Below are 24,064 nucleotides of genomic sequence, written 5' to 3'. Positions count from 1 at the left end.
AAATGAATTCGTTCAAGTTTTTTTTCACTCAATGAGCTCCTCAAGGTTGATTAGTTGAGTAAAAGTGAACTTGATAGATATATATCAAGGTGAATGTGTGTGGGGTTTGACGGAGATTTCAAAAGTGTGAGGTGAAGTGATTAACTCAATAATGATTGTTGAGAACCTCTTATTATAAGTCTAAACCATAGAGCACACAATATATCTCAAGTTCCCTCTACTCAAAATTTTCCACAAATTTCTTTCATATTTCTTTGAGCCGGATATTACAATGTTGTACCTCTTAATCCATTCTTGACCTTCAAAATTGATTTTTGCTTGACTTTTATTTTCTTACTTGTCAAGTTCCTTCAATGGTTTTTGAAATTGGGTCTTTGGATTGTGAGTTGGAAATTTGTGTAGCACATGCATCCTAAGTCTGAAAACTGAGATTCTTGAAGATTTTGGGACTAACAAGTGCTTAACCATGATGGTGGTAAGTGTAGCATATAAAATTATGTGTATATGATTTACCTAAAATAAATGTGTGTAAGATGATCCTTTTCGATAATGACAAAAGGGGGAAGAATATGTATGATGCTTATGGTCAAATATAGTTAAGTCTATATCCTTGTATGATGAATGTTCTTTGTATGATGTGTTTATTTATGTTGATATTTCCTTCATATACATGCATGACTTGTTTATTATGGGGAATTAAAGTACATCGTTTATTGCTTAATTTGTGATAAGCATCATTTGTTTGTCATCATCAAAAAGGGGGAAATTGTTGAGTCATGTAGTATTTTGATGATTGTAAACAAATGATGATTATCTAACTAACATGTGTGTTTGAGATGTGCATATTACATTAACATGAAACAAGTCATTAAAGGTTGAATATATCACATCATGATGGTATTCCAACAAGTGAAGTTCCTAAAAGAGTTCTTATAAGGAACACAAATAGAGCGGTTCCTAGGTACATCCTATGAGGAACATTTAATATGAAGTTCTGGAGCAGTTCCTGAGTGGGAGCAGCAATATAACGTTCAGAGTTGAAAGAAGAAGATCCTGAGCAGGAACTATGAGTGCGAAGTTTCTTAAAGGAACTAGCACACTGAAGTTCCAAAGGTGGAGCCATCAACATGCGGTTCTTGAGTTGGAGCAGCATGGAGCATGAAGGCAGAAAATATGAGTTATTTTCTAGGATTCATGTAAGTATATGGAAACATGAAAGGTAATGGAACAAGGTCTAAAGGAACTCGTAAGGTCAAAGGAACTCGTGGAACTTAGAGTCAAAATATTTAAGAGTCAATAAATCTGATGCATATTATTCTTAATCTATAAGAATTTATTAAGAGTTTATTTCTTAATAAATCTCTACGTGGTTAAATATTTATAAAAATATGTTTAGTTGTTTTAGGATAAGTTTTAGTTTTAAAATAAAAGATAAGTTTTAGTTTTAAAATAAAAGATAAGTTTTTAATAAAATCGGTTTCTTTAGGAATCTGATTTTAATTAATTTAATTTTATCTTTTTAGTTTTTGGTATATAAAAAGGCTAGATTTATAATACATATAATGAGTATTGTTAAAGAAATTGTCTGTCTATTCCTCTCTAAAGGAACAGACGTGGTAGTCTACTAATCTAAGTTAAAGGAACTAACTATTAAAAGGAACTAGACTTAGAATGGAGCATTACAACGGTAAGTTATGTCAGTTGAGTAAGATATGCCTAGATTATAGGTAACCGTTTTATTTAAGGAAAAATCTGATTTTATGGAAAATCTTTTTAAGGAAAAGATTTTATTTTTCAAAAGATAATAAAAATATTATTCGGTTTTTACGGAAGAAATTTAAAGATATATTTTTATTAAAATAATTTAATTTCAGATTTAATAATTAATATGTTTTTAATTAAATCAGATTTTCAAATTAATGCTCAAAGTGGTTGCTAAAATTTAGGAAGCAGTAACTTAATTCTCTCCCACGTTCAACAGTGATCATGGAGATCATGGGATGTGTTAAGGAACGTGTTCCTTAAGGGAAGGAACATCATGGGATAATGGTTTAACCACTAACACATGATTAATGCCACGTTCATTCTAAAAGACTGCTATAAATATACAAGTTCAATTAAGTTTCAAATTGTCTGACTAGTGTCATTCCATAGTGTCTGACTAGTGTCATTCATAGTGTCTGACTAGTGTCTTTCCATAGTGTTAGACTTATGTCATTCCATAAGTTTGGCTTAAGGAATAGCGTTACAAAATAAATATATTTTCTATTCCTTGTTTGAGTCAGTTCCTTTGAGTTTCAAGTTCCTACGAGTGCCATGTTCCTTTACAGTTATTCAGTTTCTATATACTAGAGTTAAACCAAATTATCAAGCGTCTATATTGGAGTTTGGGGTTAAAGGGTTTGAGTGAACTCTTGTAATGGGAACTTGGTAAAGAGTTTGAGTGAATTCTTGTATTAAGTTTGTGTTAAGGAACTTGAGTAAGTTCGAGTTAGGAACTTGAGTAAGTTCTTGTTGTGTATGCGTAGACTTAGGGTGAAGTCTATTTAGGGGTGAAGGGTTTGAGTAAACCTTTTGTAAAGAGTTGTGGAACTCTTGAAAGACTTAGAGTTAAGTCTAGAGTATAGAGTGGAGATTGTGAGAGAGTTGTAGTTCCGAGTGGAACTTGAGTATGTAATAGGTTGAATCATAGGAGATTTCCTATTATAATGAAGAGTTTAAATCCTGAGTAGGTCGTGGTTTTTCTTCTTGTATTGAGACAAGAAGTTTCCATGTAAAAATCTCTCTTGCACTTTCAGTTCCTTATTGCTTATGTTTTAAATTCCGCATTATTTGGGCAATAAGTTCCACACTACAATTCACCCCCCCTCTTGTAGTGTTCCTAGTGAAATAACACACCCCTTTTTCTATCATCTTTGCCTCAACACCAATTGGAAAATGGAGCACATGCAAAACTCTTTGGCTCAAAGTCAGTCAAGATTGGTTGGTGGCTAATATGTGATGTTTTAGGTAGAAAGAGTGGCTTAGTATTAGTGAGCAAAGCATCAGGTTGCACTATTTTTAGAGAAGAAGTTGACACTGAAGATTGAATATTTGGCGTTGAATACTTTGATGGTTCTTCGGCATTAAGAACCTTGTTCTTGGGTATTGCTGAACTTACTTCTTCTTGAATGAAAATTGATTCAGATATTTTATCAAACACCTTTGGTGCCTCTCTTTAAGAGCCTTCAATGTGATCACATATTCACCTTCTTATTTATATATCACTACGAACCCCCAATTGTCACCACTATGCTTGCATTCATGTTCAAGAAATGACTCATTTCGCCATTCACGCAATCCATCATTCCAACTATCAAAACATTCACTCTTTAAAAGCTTTTTGAATGATTTAATTACCTTGTTATGTTGAGAAACTTCAAGTTGTGGAATAATTGGTTCTTCTTTTTGAAGATTGTTGTAGAAATCTTCAAGCCCCATCTTGTGAAGCATCAAAATCAAAATTCTAGTTCACAACCAACTGGAAAAACGTCAAAAACTCAAGGATCTTGGCTTTGCATTTTTTCGAACAAGTTGTGTGCAAGAAGTATTACTCAAAAACTATCTAGATCTTGTATTAATGGCTGAAAATTGGACCGGGGAAAGAATGACAGCTCTGATACCATTTAACAGGAGCTTAACTCACTGTTGGATATTAGTTCAACTTATGAACTATAGAGAAAGAAAAACATAATATAGAGAGAATGAGATAGATTTCAGAAAATTAGAATCAAGAGAGAGGAAATGAGATTGTTGTATTAATTTGTTTGATGCTTCTGACATATTAAAACTACAAGTATTTGTAGAAGAATAAACAAGTTAGAACAACAAACTATCAATCTTAACGAACTATTACAACAAACTTCTTAACCTTTTAAACCTCCTATGATAGAAGTTGCTTATATAGCCTCCCTTAAATAAGTGGAACTTTTCATGTTCAATCAAACAACATTTCCTACTTTCCAGAAAATGCTTATATGACAAAAAAAATAAAAAACTTCTTTGTAGAAAATTCTACTCAACCAAATAACATCTAAATTTAATACTTCCTCCGTTTCTAAATAAGTGCAACATTTCTTGTTTTCACGTTTGCCAATGCATTATTTTAACCAGTAATATCTTCAATTATCAATAAGTAAAAATTATAAAAAGTTGATATTAAAAAAATTCACATTTAGACGAATCTAACAAGATCCCACATGACTATGTTTTTCCTAAAATGCAAATCACTAAAGCTAATTGAAGATTAAACTGTGAATAGTAAACACTATGCAAATGTTGCACTTATTTAGAAACGGAGGAAGTATGTGTTATATTATTCCCTCGTCTTTTGCAAGATTATAAAATAAGCAACGCAATTTCCTTATAAAATACAAAAGATAGGACTAAAGCAATGCTAACTTACATACTACCCCACAAAATTGAACTTGATCTATCTGCGCAAAGACAATTTCACTTCGGATCATTCATCCTATTTCACAATAATAAAATAATAAAAATATGCCGTAAACAGAACACTTTAGCTTATTGGTGAAGGCAAAGCAACCTTGTCATATTCTTTCTTTTCTTTGAAAGATTGTCATTTTCGAAAAAGAAAAAAAATGATATTTTTAGATAAGAAATAAGGTTTTTGCTTTGTTTTAAAAGCGTGGCAACCATGTTTTGCTTACAGCTAACAGAATCGATCATACAATTACAAAGTTACAAACATACACTAAATAGTGTATACGCAACGTGTAAAAAGCAAGCTTAAAGAATTGACAAAGCGAGTATCATATAATACATCTTTCTTCCTGTCATATATTCTTAACTTTTGATATTGTGTTTCCTCCTCTCACAAACTTATTCAGCACCTTTACCAACGTTTCCTCCATTACCATCTTTGTGTGAACATAAACATCGCAAACTAAAACAAAGTAATTAGTGCATCTAATTACTTGTTTAACATGGATGTTTCAAAGGGTACTAATCAAAATCAAGGTAAGTTGAACTTTTTATTTACTCTTAATTAATACTTCTACTAAAGCCATGTTTGTTTCCCGGATTTTATGAATGAAATTTGTTATGCAGTTGAAGGAACTGGAGAAAACGTGCTTGCTAAACATGTTGCTTTCTTCGATAGAAATCATGATGGAATTGTTTATCCATGGGAAACCTTCAAAGGTTAAATTATAAACCAAACAATCTCATAACTTTTGTTACTGTTTTCTTGATTCATCATCAAAACTTTGAAGAGCTTAAATTTTGTGTTCTTTTTGTTTATCATGTAATTAAGCGATTAAGCACGATGATGTAGACGAAATTTGTCAGATTTTGTTAAATATATGGTTTTTGATAATGTTGTAGGATTTCGTGCCATTGGAAGCGGTCTTTTGTTATCCACCGTTGCCGCTTTTGTAATCAACATGGGTCTCAGTCACAAAACTCGCCCGGTATTCCTCTCTCGCAATCTCGGATACTTTGCTTCACATCTTATCTTTTCAATATACTGGGGTTAAAATGGCCCATGTTTATTATGTTGCTCTTACACAAGCCACATGTTATAAAGAGGTACTCCCTCCGTCCCAATTTATTTGCTACATGTTGTCATTTAGGAGTGTCTCAATTTATTTGCTACATTGGTAAATATTTCCATATATAGTACATAGGTCCCACATTTTATTTACAAATTTGTCATCACTCCCTTCTTGATTTTGTAAATGTTTCCATATATAATACATAGGTCCCACAATTTACCTATTTGCTTTTTTGTTAATTCCATTTATGTCAATGGTCCTCACTCCCTTCTTGGTCTTTGTGAAAAAGTGCTTGTAGCAAATAAATTGGGACGGAGGGAGTATATAATAACCAACCACATCACAATTCACAACTAATTTCCTGAATGATGCACCGAGTAGTTACTTTTACCTTTATTTCGTTTTAAATGCAACAAATGAATATTTTATACTTTTTCTATTTATTAATAAGTGAAATATTTCTCTAAAAAAAGCTTTCACATCAAAGAGAAAAGTGTTTTACTTATTATGAAACGGAGGAAGTATCTCATAAAAAATACCTCTTCGTTGCATTTAAAATGAAATGGAGGAAGTATATATAATTTTGTGTACTAAGGCAACTTTTTATTTTTCAAAAGAGTATGTAACTAGAAAGAAAGAAAGGGATAGGAGAATACTTCCTCCGTTACTTGTTATTATTGTGGGCACAAGTATTTAGGATATGAGAAAAAGTGTGATAAGGAATAAGGACCTTAAAAGTTTTAATTTTATGGAAAATTGACAAATATTTGGGAGTTAAAATTGGGAAGATGACAAATATAAAAGAAAATATTGATATTAAATATAACAAGTAAAAAAAGACATTTATTTATAGAAAATATAGCAGGTAAAAAAGACGGACAAAGTAAATAGATTTAAATATCTTGAAAGTTCTAAAATGGAAATAAATTCTAAGTTTGGTAGAATACCGGTAGGTAACTATGGTAAAAGACTACAAATATACTTCCTTCGTTTCTCAACAAGTACAGTGAACCGTAGAGAAAGTGAGAAATATTAAGGAATGTAGAGAGAAAAAGTTGGGACCATAATAAAGTAACACAATTCAAGTGGTGAAACAAAAATATAATGTTCCCCTTTTGCTTTTTGATGGCGTATTGGTAATAATATCGAACTTTTTTTTTACTATTTTGAGTTTGATTGCACTTATTGTAACGATCTCAAATAAGGAGAGTGGTTCACTTATAAAGAAACAGATGTAGTCGCATTTTACAATCATCATGAGGGGGTGTAGGACTGTAGGTTTGAAGACTTTTGTGAGCCTTATGATTGAGGCTCAAGATTTTATTATATTCTGGTGTGTTTAATTGGTGACTATATTGATTATTGATAGTTTGATACTTTATGCATATTAACAGAACATGTGAGTAAGACTTGTATTACCAAAAAAACTTTGTTTTTCTTTTCTATTTGGGTAACATGAGGATTTTGACATGAATATAGCATCTGCATGTATGTGTGACTTTTTAGTTTCTTAACAACGATGTGTGGAATGTGGATTATGGCATGGAAGTTTTTGCGCTAAACTAGTCTATGAGACTATAACTAAGGTCTATTTTTTGTGCATAAGTTAAGTCAAGATATATTACTCGACTAGAATTGAGGGTGACGGATTTTCCATAAATAGGATGAATTTAATTGCCATGAGGGTGATTTCCTTACTCATTAGGATGACCTTTAATGAGTATCTATCATCCACTGAAGATGAATTTCCTTATAAAATTTCCTAAACATAGCATAACTAAAATACTAGATCGGTTTTAAAGTTGCTTTGTAATACTCGTAATAAGTATGGTTTGTTCACCATATGCTTCCCATTCCCGACAAATTTCTTTTGCACCAAAAGGCCAGGCAAGTTTTACAAAATTTACTTTGACCAATAATATATCTTCCATTTTTTTTTCCATCAAATTTACTTTCATAATATTGTTTCTTTTATATTGTTTTTATCTCTATTATATAAGAGAAGGGGGGAGCAATGGTGTCCTTTTTTGAGATGTCTATTTTGCCCCCCTTCCCTTTCTAAATTACAAAAGGAATCTAAAATTCAAAATCGACACTCAAAGAAAACTACCGAAAATTAATTTACAACACTCACTCACAAATCACTTAAAAGAAGAAACTTTACAAATCACTCATACAATTGAGAAAATCACGTTAAAAAATAACGCAAATCACTCAAATAATCAGGAAACTTTATTAAAACTTAAAATTAACATACAAACTAAAACTAATAATCTGGAACGTCATTTCATACAAAAACATTTACAAAAGTTTACTTAGAAATCACTATTCTCAAGAACCACTCACAATTACATACTCACAAAAGTTACCCATAAACACAAATCAGAGAAAGATATAAGATTTTGATGGCGATATCACACATTTATCCATCGGCAATTTGTGAACTTCAAAAAAGGTACATAATTCTTTTAAGCTTCAAAATTATTTCACATTAGTTGAAATAAACAATAACAACTTAGTCGACTGTTATGTAGTTAAAAAATGGAGATGATAGCAATGAGTTCAAAAAGGCTTTTATACAATCAGACTTAAATTTAATTCATTTTCATATAAAACAAATTTAGTTTTTTCTAAAAAAATGCCAATATTAAAATTTTTGCCCAAAAATTTTGCAAAAAATCCATGTTCAGAAATAAATTTTGAAAAACAAAACAATATCAAACTTTTTACGAACAACTTTTGCAAAAATCCATTTTCAGAAAAAAATACATTAATTTGCGAAAAGTAACAATTTTTGTTTTTCAAAGAAAAATTCCAATATCAAATTGTGTATGAATAATTTAAAATTTCATTTCAAATATAATTGAAGCTCAAAGTGTTAAAATCTAGAAAAAGGACAAAATTTTAAATGATGAAAATTTTAAATATCATGTGTGAAAACAGAATTTAATTAGACAGAGGAAAAAAAACTGTGTTTATACTTTCCAAATACAATTTTGGGATCATGGATCAAATTTTACCCTTGCTAATGCCTAAAAAAAGTAAAATTTGTGTTTTAAAAAATGAGGCACGCTACGCATTAAGAGTTATTGGTTGTAGAAGAAGTTAAACTTAAATATTGTGCCCAACAAGAAAAACTTAAATATTGTGCATATAGAGGGAGGAAGTATTTGACTAGAACATTGGTACAATATATGAGAGAATGTCATTTGCAGTAAAATCCTTCTGTTTTTAATTAATGCATATTTTCCTGATCTTAAAAAAGCAAAATCCGTTGTTGTGAGTTGTATACGTGTATCCAATTCCAGCAAGCAACGTTTCCAGCATGCCTTCAGTAGGGGTGAAAGTTCGGTGTGCGGTTTGGATTAGGGCCTAATCCAATCCGATCCGAATAAAATTTGGATTTCAATTTTTCAATCCGAATCCAAACCAATTAGGGTTTGAATCCGATCCAATCCAATCCGAATTTTCATACTCTAAATTGGATCCGATCCGAAAATCCGATTTTTTAAAACTCTAGTTTTTCAATGAAATGAATTAAGCACAACAACAACTTAGTAGATTTAGTAAATGAGGAATTAAGTGTACTTAGTGTTTTAGGGGAAGAGTTGAAGTGCTATGTATATATGGAGTAGCTTTTTTTATAAAAAAACATAAGCACTTAAGCCCAATCCAGATACATAATACAATGCATATTACTATTTGGTTATATTGGATTTTTGGATCCGATTACCTTGAATCCAATCCGACCCAAAAATCCAAATTTCCAAGAAATCTCAATCCGAATCCAATCCGAACACAGTTCAAATCCGATCCGAATTACTAATTCGGATTGGATTGGATTGGATTTTGGATTTTATCCGAATAACTTTCACCCCTAGCCTTCAGTGCTTAGGCAGTTTTATTGACCATCAATTATCTTATAGTATTGCTGAACTTTTAAAACAATGATTTGTTTGTAATTTATAAGGAAAAAGGTTATCTAGAGAATATCTTCTCCGTGAATAAGAGAGAAGGTGATGGTTCTACCGACTCCGGAAGTCCATATTGATAGTACCAAATCAATCCTTTCTCTTTCTTCGTTTGAGAAAATCGTTCAAATAATCTAATTCTTTATTATGCTCAGATTTTCTTTTATCAAGTTCACATGTGAAACCAACTACTTGCATGCAGCCTGTTTGTTGTGTGTGTTAGATCAGAACAATATGAGTTTGTCTTGTAAGAGATCGCCTACTTTTAAATTAAAATTAGGCAATTATAAGCCCAATATTAAAAAAAAAATAAGCCCAATAGTGATTAGGTTAATTTCTTTCGGTGACTAGTTTAATCAATTTAGTAACTAGGTCTACTTTCATATTAAAATTAGACCGTCTCTTTTAATATTTTTCGGAACAATATAGACTATAGAGGGTTGTCTCAATTTTTTTTTAATAAGGTAATGAGAAACCTTGATAAGTTCGGAAAATAGAAGAGATCCCAACTTGTTAAAGATGAAAATTGATCCTAGAACTTTCTGGAATCGGAAAGAAAACTCTATCCACTCTCTTTTCAACTGAGTTGATTCAATTAACTGTAATTTAATTCTTTAATAATTGTAACTTAAATATTTAACTTCTAACTGTAATTTAATGCTCTAACTTCCTATTAAAATACAATACAGCATAATATATCATGTACATAGTACATCTAAGATTAATTTTAAGGTTTGGGTTTGGATTCGAGTAAAGATTTTAGGGTATGAGGCTTAATATTCTCGACATGTATCCTACCCAAATCCTAGCTTGAACCCTAAAGTAATTTTTTTTTTCTTGGAGAAAAACGTTTGTATTTACCCTAAAATTGCAATTCTATTGTCGGACCCTTAGATCTTATAAACCATAAGCACTATTGAAAGTCATAAATAATAATTGCTGCCGAAGAAATTTGGGCAACAATAACTAAAATAGGTTTGGACTCTGACCTTAGACGCTAAGGGTCAGGGTCCTAGTACAGCTTTCCTACTTAGGGTCCGGGTCAAAGTCCAACCAAAATTTTAGGGTCCGGAGCTAGGGTTTGGATGGACTCGACCATTGCCCATCCCTACCTGTGATGGTGTTGATCATATGAGGCAGTGGTGGTTGTGGATGAATTTTCGATCAAATTGAATTACAATTGATTAGTGTGGTATGTTGAATTCGAGGAGTGGAAGGTGATGAGAGAGAGCTGAGTGAAACTGGGGTTGAATTTAAGAAGAAAGAAGCAGATCGAGTGAGGAAGAGAGTGAAAGGAGGAGAGGAGCGCCTTCAATGGAGGAAAGGGATGAGAGAGTAAGAGTGTGAGAGATTAAGGCTTTGTTTGGTAGGAAGGATTTGGATGGAAAAGAAAGGAAAGGTAAAAAAAAACTTTCTCATATTTGGTAAAAGAAAATAAGAGGGGTTTGATTAGAAAGGAGATGAAGTGGAAGGAAAAGAATACTCCTAAATCCTTGATTTCCTTTCCTCCCAAAATCGGAAGAATTTGACAGGAAAAAAAGCTAACAAGCTTTTACCCGTGTTTTTTTATTTCCTTCATTTCCTTTACTAATGGCAACCAAACATGTAATTCTTTTCAAATACACCAATTATACCAAACATTGGAAACTACATGTATCTTAGCTTCTTTTCTCTTCTTTTCCTTTTCTTCTCCTTTCTCTTCCTTTCTTTTCTCTTCCTTTACGAAAAAAATACCAAACAAAGTGTAAAGGGAACAGAAGAGGTGAAGAGGAATTGTGGAAAATGGAGGGGAAAGAAAAGGAAAGACCCTGCATTTTTATACTAATATTGCCGATGGTAAATAAAATTAGGGTGAGATTTAGTAAAACCATAAGCTCTTCCTATTGTGCGACATTTGCTCATGATACACTCGGATGCATGATAAAAATTATATTAATTTTTTTTTTTAAAAAAAGCCACAATTTTAAAGGACATAGATTGTATAATAATTTGACATAAGTAATTAAATAATAACATGCTTTTGTAATTTGATTTCAATTGCATACATTTCTCGCTGGTAAAATGTCATGTGTAATGAATATTCCCTCTACTTCTTTTACTTGATATATTTCTATTTTAGGAAATCAAACTATTGACTTTTACTAATTATTTTGATTTTTTAATAAACAAAAATAAATATCGTCATTTGTGGTTTTGTTAGATTTGTTTTGATGACATCAATGTATAGATTCATTATATCAAAATTTTATAATTATTACTCAAAAGGAGTAAAAGATACTCCCTCCGTTTCTTAAAGATCTTCCCACTTACTGTTCCTACAGATACCAAGGAAAATCAAGTTGTGTGGGGCATGATGTGAGTAAAGTAGGAGAGAGAAAGAGGTTAGGATAAATAAACAAATAAAAATGGGTTAAAGTAAGAGAAAGAAAGGGAGTAAAATTGAATTAATAATGTAATGGTGGACCATATGATAGTGACATGAGAGGGTAAATAGGGAAATTTGTTTTGCCAAATAAGGAATGAAGCAAAAGAGGGAAGATCTTTTGGAAACACCCTTAAACGGAAAGAGGGAAGATCTTTAGGAAACGGAGGGAGTATTAATTAAGGGTAAAATACGTTTTGAAAATCGTGCAAAAATAATATAGCAAGTAAAAAAAATAAATCAGAGGAAGTAAAATACTGACATGATTCGAGCATAAGTTCCCTTTATGTGATCTAAAAGTAGTTGTTTATATACTATTATAAGGTTTTTCTCCTTTCTTTTTTTTTTCGGTAAAATCATATCATGCTTTCAAATATAGAGATCCAGAAGATGTGAGTTTGTGACAATTAATTATGGACCGAGAAATTATTTAGTAGTAGAATTTTTCAAGAATTATTTGAACCTTGTCTTTGATAAATAACATATTGTTGGTGTGAATAATACAGGGGAAATTTCCATCATTGCTCTTCCCTATAGAGATAAAGAACATAGCCAAAGCTAAACATGGGAGTGATTCTGGTGTCTATGACACTGAAGGAAGGTAATTCTTCTAACTCGGGACATTTTTTTTTGTAGTCCTTTTCTCATTTTTTAAAAATAAGGTAAGAAGAAACCTTGATAAGTTAGAAGGAGGAATAAAGGGGATCCCAATATCAATTGTGAAATTCGATTCCAGGACCTCTTGAAATCGAAAGAGAAGCTCTAACCAATAGACTATCTCCCACTCTTGATAGTCCTTTTTCTCATGACCTTATTTGCATGACTCCACTTATGTATGTATGTGCGCATCTTGTGTTTCTGTTACAAAATAAGGAACTTCGACACTGCCTCGATCATACCTGATAGGATGATCATCTTATAATTTCAAGATACGAAAGGATATTTTTGAAACAATTTTCAAGAAATTCAACAAGCTGATAGATTTGTATTGAATAAACATAATTCTTAATGTTTTATCTAAGAAGTTGATTCGGACGGAGCAAGTATAATAATGTATCTTCCATTTGTCGTGGAAATATTATGTACGTGTTTTAACGCGTTTTTGGTATTGGTTCAAAGGTTTGTACAACCGAAGTTTGAAGCAATATTCAGCAAGTACGCACGCTCAAATGCGAATGCTCTCACTGCCAAAGAACTTGATGAAATGTTGAAGGCAAATAGAGAACCAAAGGACTTGGCTGGACGGTTAGTACCTCTTCTTAGTAAGGGTTGTTTCGTTAACATTATTTAACATAGGAAGTTGGAATTTTTAGGAATTGATATTTTTTTGGTGTTGTTTGGTTGACAAATTCATGAAAAGTAGAAATTTCTATGAAGTTCTACTTCCCACAAAATGGAGTAAGTTACTTACCTAGCGAGATCTAGGTAAGTGCAAATTCCCATGGGAATTTTCATTTCCCTAGAATAACCAAACAACATCTACCAATTCCTAGAAAATATAATTACATGGGAAGATAATATTCCAAGGAATTCGCATTTCCTACATTCAACCAAACGAGCACTTAATTTTATGAATTTTTTAGACATCATACGTAGGGGTGAAAGTTATCCGGATAAAATTCAAAATCCAATCCAATCCAATCCGAATTAGTAATTCGGATCGGATTCGAACTATGTTCGGATTGGATTCGGATTGAGATTTTTTGAAAAAATTGAATTTTCGGATCGGATAGAATTGAGGGTAATTGGATCCAAAAATCCAATATAACCGAATAGTAATATGCCTTGTATTATGTATCTGGATTAGGTTTAAGTGCTTTACTGATTGTTTATTATAATAAAAACCTACTCTATATCCCAATACAACACTAATTGCACATAATTCCTCATTTCCTAAATCTACTAGGCCGTTGTTGTGCTCAATTTATTTCGTCGAAAAACTAGAGTTTAAAAAAAATCGGATTTTCGGATCGGATTCAAATTATGAACTTTCGGATTGGATTGGATCGGATTCAAACCCTAATTGGTTTGGATTTGGATTGAAAAATTGAAATCCAAATTTTATTCGGATCGGATTGGATTAAACCCTAATCCAAACCACACACCGAACTTTCACCCCCTAATTATACGTACTAAAACAATGTGCATATGTTATATGGTTCAAGATGATAATGTATTATATTTAAATGTGTCTTCTTTTAGGTTTGCTGCTTTTATAGAATGGAAGATCTTTTTTTCACTCTGCAAGGACAAGAATGGGTTGTTACAAAGAGATACAATTAGAGGTGTATATGATGGAAGCATATTTGAGATGATGGAGAATGAGAGACTGTCCGCTAAGAAAAGTAAACAAGGGTAAACTTTCAACAAGTTAGTTGGAGTGTTTGTGTGATTTATTTACATATATACTTCATGTAATGTAAAGAATTATTATTTTCTGATTGCTTTTCTTCTCTCTCTTTTAAAGTGGTGATCGAGAAGGTAAATAAGTAAGCACTGCAGTGTGCAGTTGATCCTTCGATGGTTGGCATCAATTCGTTGATGTGGTTATTTAACATTTGGGTTTCAACTTATGTTACATTTGTTAATTCATTTCTATGATTGTGTGATGTTTGTTTATTCTTGTAAATAATGTAATGCAAGAATTTTGTGCTCATTACAGCTTAAAAGGATTTGTAATGTCACATATTTTTTTTTTCTTTATGAGGATGTATATTATGTAATGTTAAACTTCAAATATTTTATTTCTCAAATTTTTTTTTCTTGAATTAATGAAGTTAAGGTTGTGTGTGGTTTGGAGGAAACATGTCTTGATGAATCTTGATATCATTGCAAATTTTCATTTTTTATTAGAGATTAGTTTTCATATTTGATTTCCGTTTGTTTGATTCCTTTCTAGAGTATAAGCAGGAAAAAGGAAAAGGAATACGTATGATAGGGAAGATTGGAGGAGGAAAATAAGGGAAAGAAATAGGGATGATTGTGGATCAGATTGGGATTTGGCTAAAAGAGTAATCGTTTTTGGCTAAAGTCTCGGGTTGAAATTACCGCACCAAAGCTCGCTAATTTGAGCGGGACAAGCGAGCTTTTCGGACCACAATTTAGAATAATTTTCCATATTTAAGTAGCATGTGGCCCATTTTTTACCCAAAAACTGTGTCGAACTCGAACCACATGTCAAAAATCGTGCCCAAAATTTTTCCAATTTCAGACCGTTGGGGCCCATGTTAATCACCTCTAGAAAGAAAATAATAGCAAAAGATTTGATCCTCATAGTATTTCCTATGCTATAAGGTTCTTATTAAGTTATTAATTGCTCCCATTTTTTCTACTTCTTGATAGTATCCATTTTCCATAAACATATATACTTGCAGCTAACATAATCGATCATACAAACATACACTAAATAGTGTATACGCAACTTGTAAATATAAAAAGCAAGCTTAAAGAATTGACAAAGAGAGTATCATATAATACATCTTTCTTGCTGTCATATATTCTTAACTTTTGAAATTGTGTTTCCTCCTCTCACAAACGTTCCTCCATTACCATCTTTGTGAACATAAGCATTACAAATTAAAACAGAGAAAAACAGAGTAATTAGTGCATCTAATTACTTGTTTAACATGGATGTCTCAAAGGGTACTAATCAAAATCAAGGTAAGTTGTATCTTTTATTTATTTTTAATTAATACTTCTACTAAAGCCATGTTTGTTTCCCGGTTTTTATGAATGAAATCTGTTATGCAGTTGAAGGAACCGGAGAAAACGTGCTTGCTAAACATGTTGCTTTCTTCGATAGGAATCATGATGGAATCATTTATCCATGGGAAACCTTCAAAGGTTAAATTATAAACCAAACAATCCCATAACTTTTATTACCGTTTTCTTGATTCATCATCAAAAACTTTGAAGAGTTCAAATTTTGTGCTCTTTTTTTTTGGGTGCAAGTGTTCTGTTTATTTTTTTTCTTCATATAATTGAGCAATTAAGCACGATGATGTAGATGAAATCCGTCCTTTTTGTTAAATATATGGTTTTTTTATTATGTTGTAGGATTTCGTGCCATTGGAAGCGGTCTTCTGTTATCCACCGTTGCTGCTTTTGTCATCAACATAGGTATCAGTCACAAAACTCGCCCGGTATTCCTCTCTCGCAATCTCAGATACTCTGCTTTACATCTTACTTGGATTATATGCACGCGATGCGTTCGTTAATTTCAAAACTTGTTATTCTATTATATACTACATCCATATTATATTTATGATTAAACTTAAAATGTGAAAAGACTAATAGATAGATGAATTTAGATACTCATTAATTCGCTAATGTAAAAAAATTAATGAAGGTTGTAAGTTATTTTTAATATTAATCTTTTGTATGAATTTTGAGTAAAATAGAAATAATAAGTTGGTTTTATTAAATTAAAGAGTATCAAAAGTAGTGAGTGTTTCATACTTTTGTGGTAAACACCATATATATTATATACCATCTTTTTTTTTTTAAAAAGGTCAAGATATTTTGTCCATTTAAATTTTGATTGAAGTATTTGATATATGCATATACCATTTTTTAACTTATTTAAAATGGCAAGTTGAAATGTAATAGGGTTCTTAAATTGTTTTTTTTTTAATTTTGTTTATTCCATTAATTAGATCATTAAGGATGATTTAGTATTTTCATTGGGGGCACTATCTTCCTCCAGAGAAAGAAAATTAGGACCACAATGAAGTAAAGGCAATTCAAGTGATGAAACAAAAAAGTTGTGTTCCCCTCTTACTTTTTGGTGGTGTATTTGTAAGAATATCGAACTTTTTTTACAATTTTGAGTTCGGTTACACTTATTGTGACTATCTCAAATAAAAAAACTGTTTGACTTATAAAGAAATAGAGATAGTATTATTTTACGATCATCATGAAGAGGTGTAGGACTGTAGGTTCGAAGACTTTTGTGAGCCTTATGATTGAGGCTCAAGATTTTATTATATTCTGGTGTGTTTAATACTTTAATTGGTGACTATATTCATACTTTATGTATAACTAACAGGTCATGTGATTAAGACTTGTATTACCAAAAAAAAACTTTGTTTTTCTTTTCTATTTGGGTAACATGAGGGTTTTGACATGAATATAGCATCTGCATGTATGTGTGACATTTTAGTTTCTTAACAACGATGTGTGGAATGTGGATTATGGCATGGAAGTTTTTGCGGTAAACTAGTCTATGAGACTATGACTAAGGTCTATTTTTTGTGCATAAGTTAAGTCAAGATATATTAATCGACTAGAATTGAGGGTGACGGATTTTCCAAATAGGATGAATTTTAATTGCCATGAGGGTGATTTCCTTATTCATTAGGATGACCTTTAATGAGTATCTATCATCCACTGAAGATGAATTTCCTTATAAAATTTCCTAAACATATCATAACTAAATTCTAGATCGGTTTTAAAGTTGCCACGCAAGTTTTCCAAAATTTACTTTGACCAATAATATATCTTGCATTATTTCATCAAATTTACTTTCATAATATTGTTTCTTTTAAATAGTTTTTACGATATTTTATTAAGAGTAATTGGCTTTAGAAGAAGTTGAACTTATATATTGTACTGCCCAAAAAAAAAAATTAAATATTGTGCATATAGAGGGAGGGAGTATTAGACTAGAACATTAATTGGTACAATACATGAGAGCATGTCATCTGCAGCAAAATTCGTTGTTGTAGGAATTAGGGTTGGTTCAAGACTTCAAGTGGTAAGCTTTCCTATCTTTTCTAGTAAGGTCTAGAGCTCAATTTTTACCTCAAGCATTTGCTTGGGATTTAAGGGGGGAGGGGGGATTGGGAGGGGGGGGGTGTCTGGCTTGTAATGAGCCTCTGGATGGGAGCCATGTGCGAAGGCAGCCCAGAGGAAACTTCTTACCAATTTTTTTTTTTTTAATAAAAAACCCGTTGTTGTGAGTTGTATACGTGTACCCAAGTCTAGCAAGCAACGTTTCCAGCCTGCCTTCAGTGCTTAGGCAGTTTTATTGACCATCAATTATCTTGTAGTATTGCTGAACTTAAACAATGATTTGTTTGTAATTTATAAGGAAAAAGGTTATCTAGAGAATAAGAGAGCGAGAGGGTGATGGCTCTACCGACTCAGGAAGTCCATATTGATAGTACAAAATCGCTCAATCCTTTCTCTTTCTTCGTTAGAGAAAAGCGTTCACAATAATCTAATTCTATATTATGCTCAGATTTTCTTTTATCAAGGTCACATGTGAACCAACTACTTGCATGCAGCCTATATTTGTTGTGTGTGTTAGATGAGAATAAATATACACTTCTCATATATATTAGTATTAATACTAATATTCGAAATCGTAAAAAAAATTAATACTAATATAAAAAATAAACATGTATTTCATACTTAAGATTTGTTTTTACATAACATAGGGTTGAATATGAGGATAAGAGAAGTTGGTGTATGTTTACCTTTTCTAATCAGGTTTAACTGTTTCGCATGAAGGGCCTGTTCTCCCCAGCTTATTTTCAGTTCAGTTCAGTTCAGTTTAGTTCAATTCAGTTCAGTTCTGTTCAATTCAGTTCAGTTCAATTCAGTTCAGTTCATATCAGTTCAGTTCAGTTCAGACCAGTTCAGTTCAGTTCAGTTCAGCTCTTGACAATACTTTTACTCTCACATATCACTATTCATTTCAGTTCAATTCAGTTCAGTTCAGATCAGTTCAGTTCAATTCAGTTCAGTTCAATTCAGTTCAGTTCAGTTCAATTCAGTTCAGTTCAGTTCAGTTCAGCTGTTTTATGCCGAAGAGAACAGGCCCGAATATACTTATATTACTCTTTATTTCTTGGTGATTTTATCATTTTTTAAATTTATATTCTTTGTAATTGTTATTGAGTATTTAGGTAAAAGATTACTATGTACTTTGGCTTTACAATTGTTGGATTTTTTTTTGTTATGTTAGTTTCCTTATTGTAAGTAATCTTTTAATGTCAATCTTAAAATTTTTTTATGTTAGTTTTCTCCTTTTACAACTTTCTTTTTCTAACTTAGGAAATGAGTGAGAAAATTTAAATAGGTTTTTTTAATGTTTTAAATTTGGGGCATATAAGTCTTTTCATAAGGGGACACCATAGCTCCCCTTTGGCTTATATACTAGAGATAGAGGGTTGACTCAAAATTTTTTTATAAGGTAAGGAGAAACCTTGACAAGTTGGGGGAATAAAGGGGATCCCAACTTGCCAAAAGTGAGATCGATCCTAGGACTTTTCGGAATCGGGAGGAAAGCTCTAACCACTAAGCTATCTCTCACTCTCAAAGGTTGTTTCAAATATGTCGAGGCCCTAAGGAAGATTAGCTTTATTATACATCCAGATGTGTGTGTGTGTGTATATATATATATATATATATATATATATATATATATATATATATATATCATGTACATAGTACATCTAAGATTAATTTTAAGGTTTGGGCCTGAATTCGAGTAAAGATTTTAGGGTCAGAGGCTTAATATTCTAGATTGTACCCTATCCAAATCCTAGCTTGAACCCTAAAGTTAATTTTTTTTTTCCTGTGTTATCGAGAAAACGTTTGTATTTACCCCAAAATTGCAATTCTATTGTTGGACCCCTAGCTCTTATAGACCATAAGCATTACTGAAAGTCACAAAAAATAATTGATGCTGAAGAAAGTTTGGCAACAATAATAAAAATGGGTCTAGATGACCTTAGACTCGGACCTTAGACCTTGTAGACGCTAAGGGTCAAGGTCCTGGCCTAGTTTTCCTACTTAGGGTCCGGGTCAAAGTCCAAACAAAATTTTAGGGTACATGTCTAGGGTTTGGATGGACTCGTCCATCGCCCATCCCTACCTGTGATGGTGTTGATCAGATGAGGCAGTGGTGGTTGGGGATGAATTTCCGATCAAATTGAATTACAATTGATTAGTGTGTTATGTTGAATTTGGAGAATGGAAGGTGATGAGAGAGTGTGAGAGAAATTGGGGTTAAGCTTAAGAAGAGAGAAGGAGATCGAGTGAGGAAGAGAGTGGAAGGAGGAGAGGCGGGATAACTTGAGCTCGTTGGAAAACTTGAGGTCTTCTGGCGCCTTCAATGGAGGAAAGGGAGGAGAGAGTAAGAGTGAGAGGTTAAAGGGAATGGAAGTGGTGAGGAGGAATTGTGGAAAATGGAGGGGAAAGAAAAGGAAAGACCCTCTGTATTTTTATACTAAAATATTAGACGATGGTAAATAAAACTAGGGCGAAATTTAGTAAAACCCTTAAATAGTAAGCTTTCCCTGTTGTGCGACATTTGTTCATGATATACCTGAATGCATGATAAAAATTATATTAAAATAATTTTTAAAATAAACACAATTTTAAAGGACATAAATTGTATGATAATCTGAGATATGTAAAATAATAACATGCTTTTGTAATTTGATTTCAATTATATATATTTCTCGCCGGTTGAATGTCATGTCTAACGTATATTCTCTCTACTTCTTTGACTTGATATATGTCTATTTTGGAAATCAAACTATTGATTAAGTATTTTGATTTTTTTATAAGCAAAAATATCGTCAAGTGTGATTTTGTTAGATTTGTTTCGGTGACATCGATGTATAGATTTATTAAGTCAAAATTTTATAATTATTATTTAAAAAGAATAAAAGATATTAATTAAGGGTAAAATACGTTTTGAAAATCGTGCATAAACAATGTAGCAAGTAAAAAAAATCAAAGGAAGTAAAATACTGACATGATTCGAACACAAGTTCCGTTTATGTGATCTAGAAGTAGTTGTTTGTATACTATTATAAGGTTTTTCTCCTTCTTTCTTCTGTTTTCGGTAAATTCATATCATGCTTTCATATATAGAGATCCAGAAGATGTGAGTTTGTGACAACTAATTATGGACCGAGAAATTAATTAGTAGTAGAATTTTTCAAGAATTAATTGAATCTTGTCTTTGATAAATATGTAACATATTGTTGGTGTGAATTCAGGGGAGATTTCCATCATTGCTCTTCCCTATAGAGATAAAGAATATAGCCAAAGTTAAACATGGGAGTGATTCTGGTGTCTATGACACTGAAGGAAGGTAATTTTTCAACTGCGGACATTTTTTTTTAATAGCTAGTCCTTTTCTCATGACCTTATCAGACTCCACTTATGTATGTATGTCTTTGACACTGCCTCCACCATACATGATAGGATCATCTTATAATTTAAAAATATGAAGGGATATTTTTGAAACAATTTTCAAGAGAATGAATTAAGCTAATAAGTAATAATTTGTGTTGAATAAACATAATTCTTAACGTTTTATGTAAGAAGTTGATTCGAGACAGAGGAAGTATAATAATATATCTTCCATTTGTCGTGGAACTATTATAAACGTATTTTAACATGTTTTTGGTATTGGTTCAAAGGTTTGTACAACCGAAGTTTGAAGCAATATTCAGCAAGTACGCACGCTCAAATGCTAATGCTCTCACTGCCAAAGAACTTGATGAAATGTTGAAGGCAAATAGAGAACCAAAGGACTTTGCCGGACGGTTAGACCTCTTCTTAGTTTTAATTTTACCAACTTTTTAGGCATCATACGTACTAAAACAATGTGCAGATGTTATATAGTTCAAGATGATATGGTATTATAGACTTATAGTTAAATGTGTCTTCTTATAGGTTTGGTGCCTATTTGGAATGGAAGGTCTGTTTTTCACTCTGCAAGGACAAGAATGGGTTGTTGCAAAGAGATACAATTAGAGGTGTATATGATGGAAGCATATTTGAGATGATGGAGAATGAGAGACTGTCCGCTAAGAAAAGTAAACAAGGGTAAATTTTCAACTAGTTAGTTGGAGTGGTTGTGTGAATTATTTACATAATTCCTCCGTTTTTTATTAGATGTTACACTTTTTAAAAATCTGCTTACCTAGGCAAACATTTAATGAGTGATTAAGAGAAACTAAGGGTGGGGATTAAAGGGAGTGCGGAACACTATTGAGCCACCACTTCCAGTGGGCCACACCGGTGCGCCACCGCCGCCATCACCGACGCCATCAAATTGACCACCAACACCCTCTCCTTCCCCTTCCCTTGCTGAACGTGCAACCCCCTCCCCTTCTCCTTCCCTTGCAGTCGCGTGACTGGGTTTCCGGCAGGTTGGGTTTTCGAGGGATGCATGGGTGGGCTTTTTCGACGGTAGGGGTGGTGTTTTCGAGGCTGGGGTGGGGTCTTCGGCGCGTGGGGTTGGGTTTTCGGGGGGTGGGATTTTCAGCGGGTGGGTGGTATTTTCGGCGGGTCTAGTGCGGTTTCCGGTGGGTCTAGTGGTTTCGGGTGGTTGGGGATGGTGTTTCGATGGGTTAGGTGTGGTGCGGTGGTGGGGAGAGGGGGCTGCTGCAGTGGTTGGGGAAGGGGTTGGATTGCTAGGGTGGGTGGAAGAGGAATGATTGTTAATTGTTAATTTAGGTTAAATTTGGTTGAATTAAATAGTTTTAATTTTGATTAATTGTTATAAGTAAGGATAAGTTGGTCATTTTATAGGGAAAAACTTACTAATTTAGGAAAAAAAGTGTAGCATCTAAAAAAAACGGAGGAAGTATATACTTCATGTAATGTAAATAATTATTATTTTCTAATTGTTTTTCTTCTCTCTTTTAAAGTGGTGATCGTCTGATCGAGAAGGTAAATAAGTAAGCACTGCAGTCTGCAGTTGATCCTTCGATGGTTGGCATCAATTCGTTGAGGTGGTTATTTAACATTTGGGTTTCAACTTATGTTACATTTGTCAATTCATTTCTATAATTGTGTGATGTTTGTTTATTCTTGTAAATAATGTAATGCAAGAATTTTGTGCTCATTACAACTTAAAAGGATGTGTAATGTCACTTCTTCTTTTCGATGTATATTATGTAATGTTACATTTCGAATATTTTTATTTCTCAATTTTTTTTTCTTGAATTAATGAAGTTAAGGTTGTATGTGGTTTGGAGGAAACATGTCTTGATGACTCTTGGTTTCATTGCAAATTTTCATTTTTAAATAGAGATTAATTTTCATACTTGATTTCCGTTTGTTTGACTCCTTTCTAAAATATAAGCAGGAAAAATGAAATGGAATACGAATGGCAGGAAGATTGCAAGAGGAAAATAAGGGAAAGAAATAGGGATGATGATGGGTTAGATCGAGATTTGGCTAAAAGATTAACCTGTTTTCAGGCGAAATCTCGGGTCGAAATTTTCGCACCAAAAATCACTAATTTAAGCGGGGCAAGCGAGCTTTTTGGGCCAAACTTTAGAATAATTTTTCATATTTAAGTAGCATGTGGCCCATTTTTTACCCAAAAATTTTGTCGAACTTGAACCACATGCCAAAGATCGTGCCTAAAATTCGCCCAATTTGAGACCGATCGGGTCCATGTTAATCACCTCTAAAAAGAAAATAATAGCAAAAGATTTGATCCTCATAGTATTTTCCTATGCTATAAAGTTCTTATTAAATTATTAATTGCCCCCATTTTCTCCACTTCCTGAGATTATCCATGTAATGGCAATTCTAAAAAAAAAGTAAAAATAAAATCTTTCCATAAACATATATATACTAGCTATGAAATAATAACTTTTTCAAGTCTTAAACAAAATGTCCAAATTATTTGTGTTCTCAAATAGAATTATGGAAAACGTTTTGATAATGGAACCCTATAAATTAAAGTGAACAAAAATCACAATTGATCTAAAGTCCCTAGTCTAAATCACTAAATTAGACATAAGTGATTTATTTATAAGACTAGGAGATTCAAAAGTAGAACAGTAAAGAGAGAGAGTAAGAAGAGAGATATAAATTTCTCACTCATGCTTTTCTTGTAATGCGGTAAATGGTAATGGATGCTGGATGCTTCCCCTTGGGCCTTGGGCCTAAAGATCTTTTTTAAAAAATTGAGGCCCTTCTAAATGAGAAGCCCTGTTTTGAGTTCCATTTCGGATTGGTTCAGGACCGAGCCTGTTTTCAGGTATGGGGCGAGTGTGGGGGAAGAGGTGATCATCATGGAACGACCCGGTACCGCAAGAAAATGGGCGGGTTTTAGCCACGAAATTTCGGCC

General features: G+C 32.5%; 2 protein-coding genes across 3 annotated transcripts; both read left to right on the top strand.

The window, feature by feature from the left end:
- Positions 1 to 4,692: 4,692 nt before the first annotated feature.
- LOC104901751 (probable peroxygenase 4) lies at positions 4,693 to 14,671 on the top strand. Of its 2 annotated transcripts, none has more exons than XM_048634380.2 (7): positions 4,693 to 5,019; positions 5,110 to 5,202; positions 5,386 to 5,471; positions 12,455 to 12,549; positions 13,068 to 13,193; positions 14,151 to 14,318; positions 14,416 to 14,671. In XM_048634380.2, exons 1-6 carry the CDS (start codon positions 4,986 to 4,988, stop codon positions 14,305 to 14,307), a joined length of 591 nt encoding a protein of 196 aa, XP_048490337.1. In that variant the 5' UTR covers positions 4,693 to 4,985; the 3' UTR covers positions 14,308 to 14,318; positions 14,416 to 14,671. The 2 variants fall into 2 exon arrangements, with proteins under 2 accessions (XP_048490337.1, XP_048490336.1); XM_048634379.2 differs by having other exon boundaries at positions 4,694 to 5,019; positions 14,151 to 14,303.
- A 516-nt stretch (positions 14,672 to 15,187) lies between these two features.
- On the top strand, positions 15,188 to 22,896 carry LOC104901750 (probable peroxygenase 5). Its single transcript, XM_057391044.1, has 7 exons — positions 15,188 to 15,608; positions 15,699 to 15,791; positions 16,005 to 16,090; positions 20,966 to 21,060; positions 21,392 to 21,517; positions 21,648 to 21,800; positions 22,628 to 22,896. Exons 1-7 carry the CDS (start codon positions 15,575 to 15,577, stop codon positions 22,659 to 22,661), a joined length of 621 nt encoding a protein of 206 aa, XP_057247027.1. The 5' UTR covers positions 15,188 to 15,574; the 3' UTR covers positions 22,662 to 22,896.
- Positions 22,897 to 24,064: the final 1,168 nt, after the last annotated feature.

This window comes from Beta vulgaris, chromosome 8 (assembly GCF_026745355.1).
Source record: "Beta vulgaris subsp. vulgaris cultivar EL10 chromosome 8, EL10.2, whole genome shotgun sequence".
Classification (NCBI taxonomy): domain Eukaryota; kingdom Viridiplantae; phylum Streptophyta; class Magnoliopsida; order Caryophyllales; family Amaranthaceae; genus Beta; species Beta vulgaris.
Note: the sequence above shows the minus strand (reverse complement) of the source record. Positions and strands in the feature narration are given on the sequence as shown.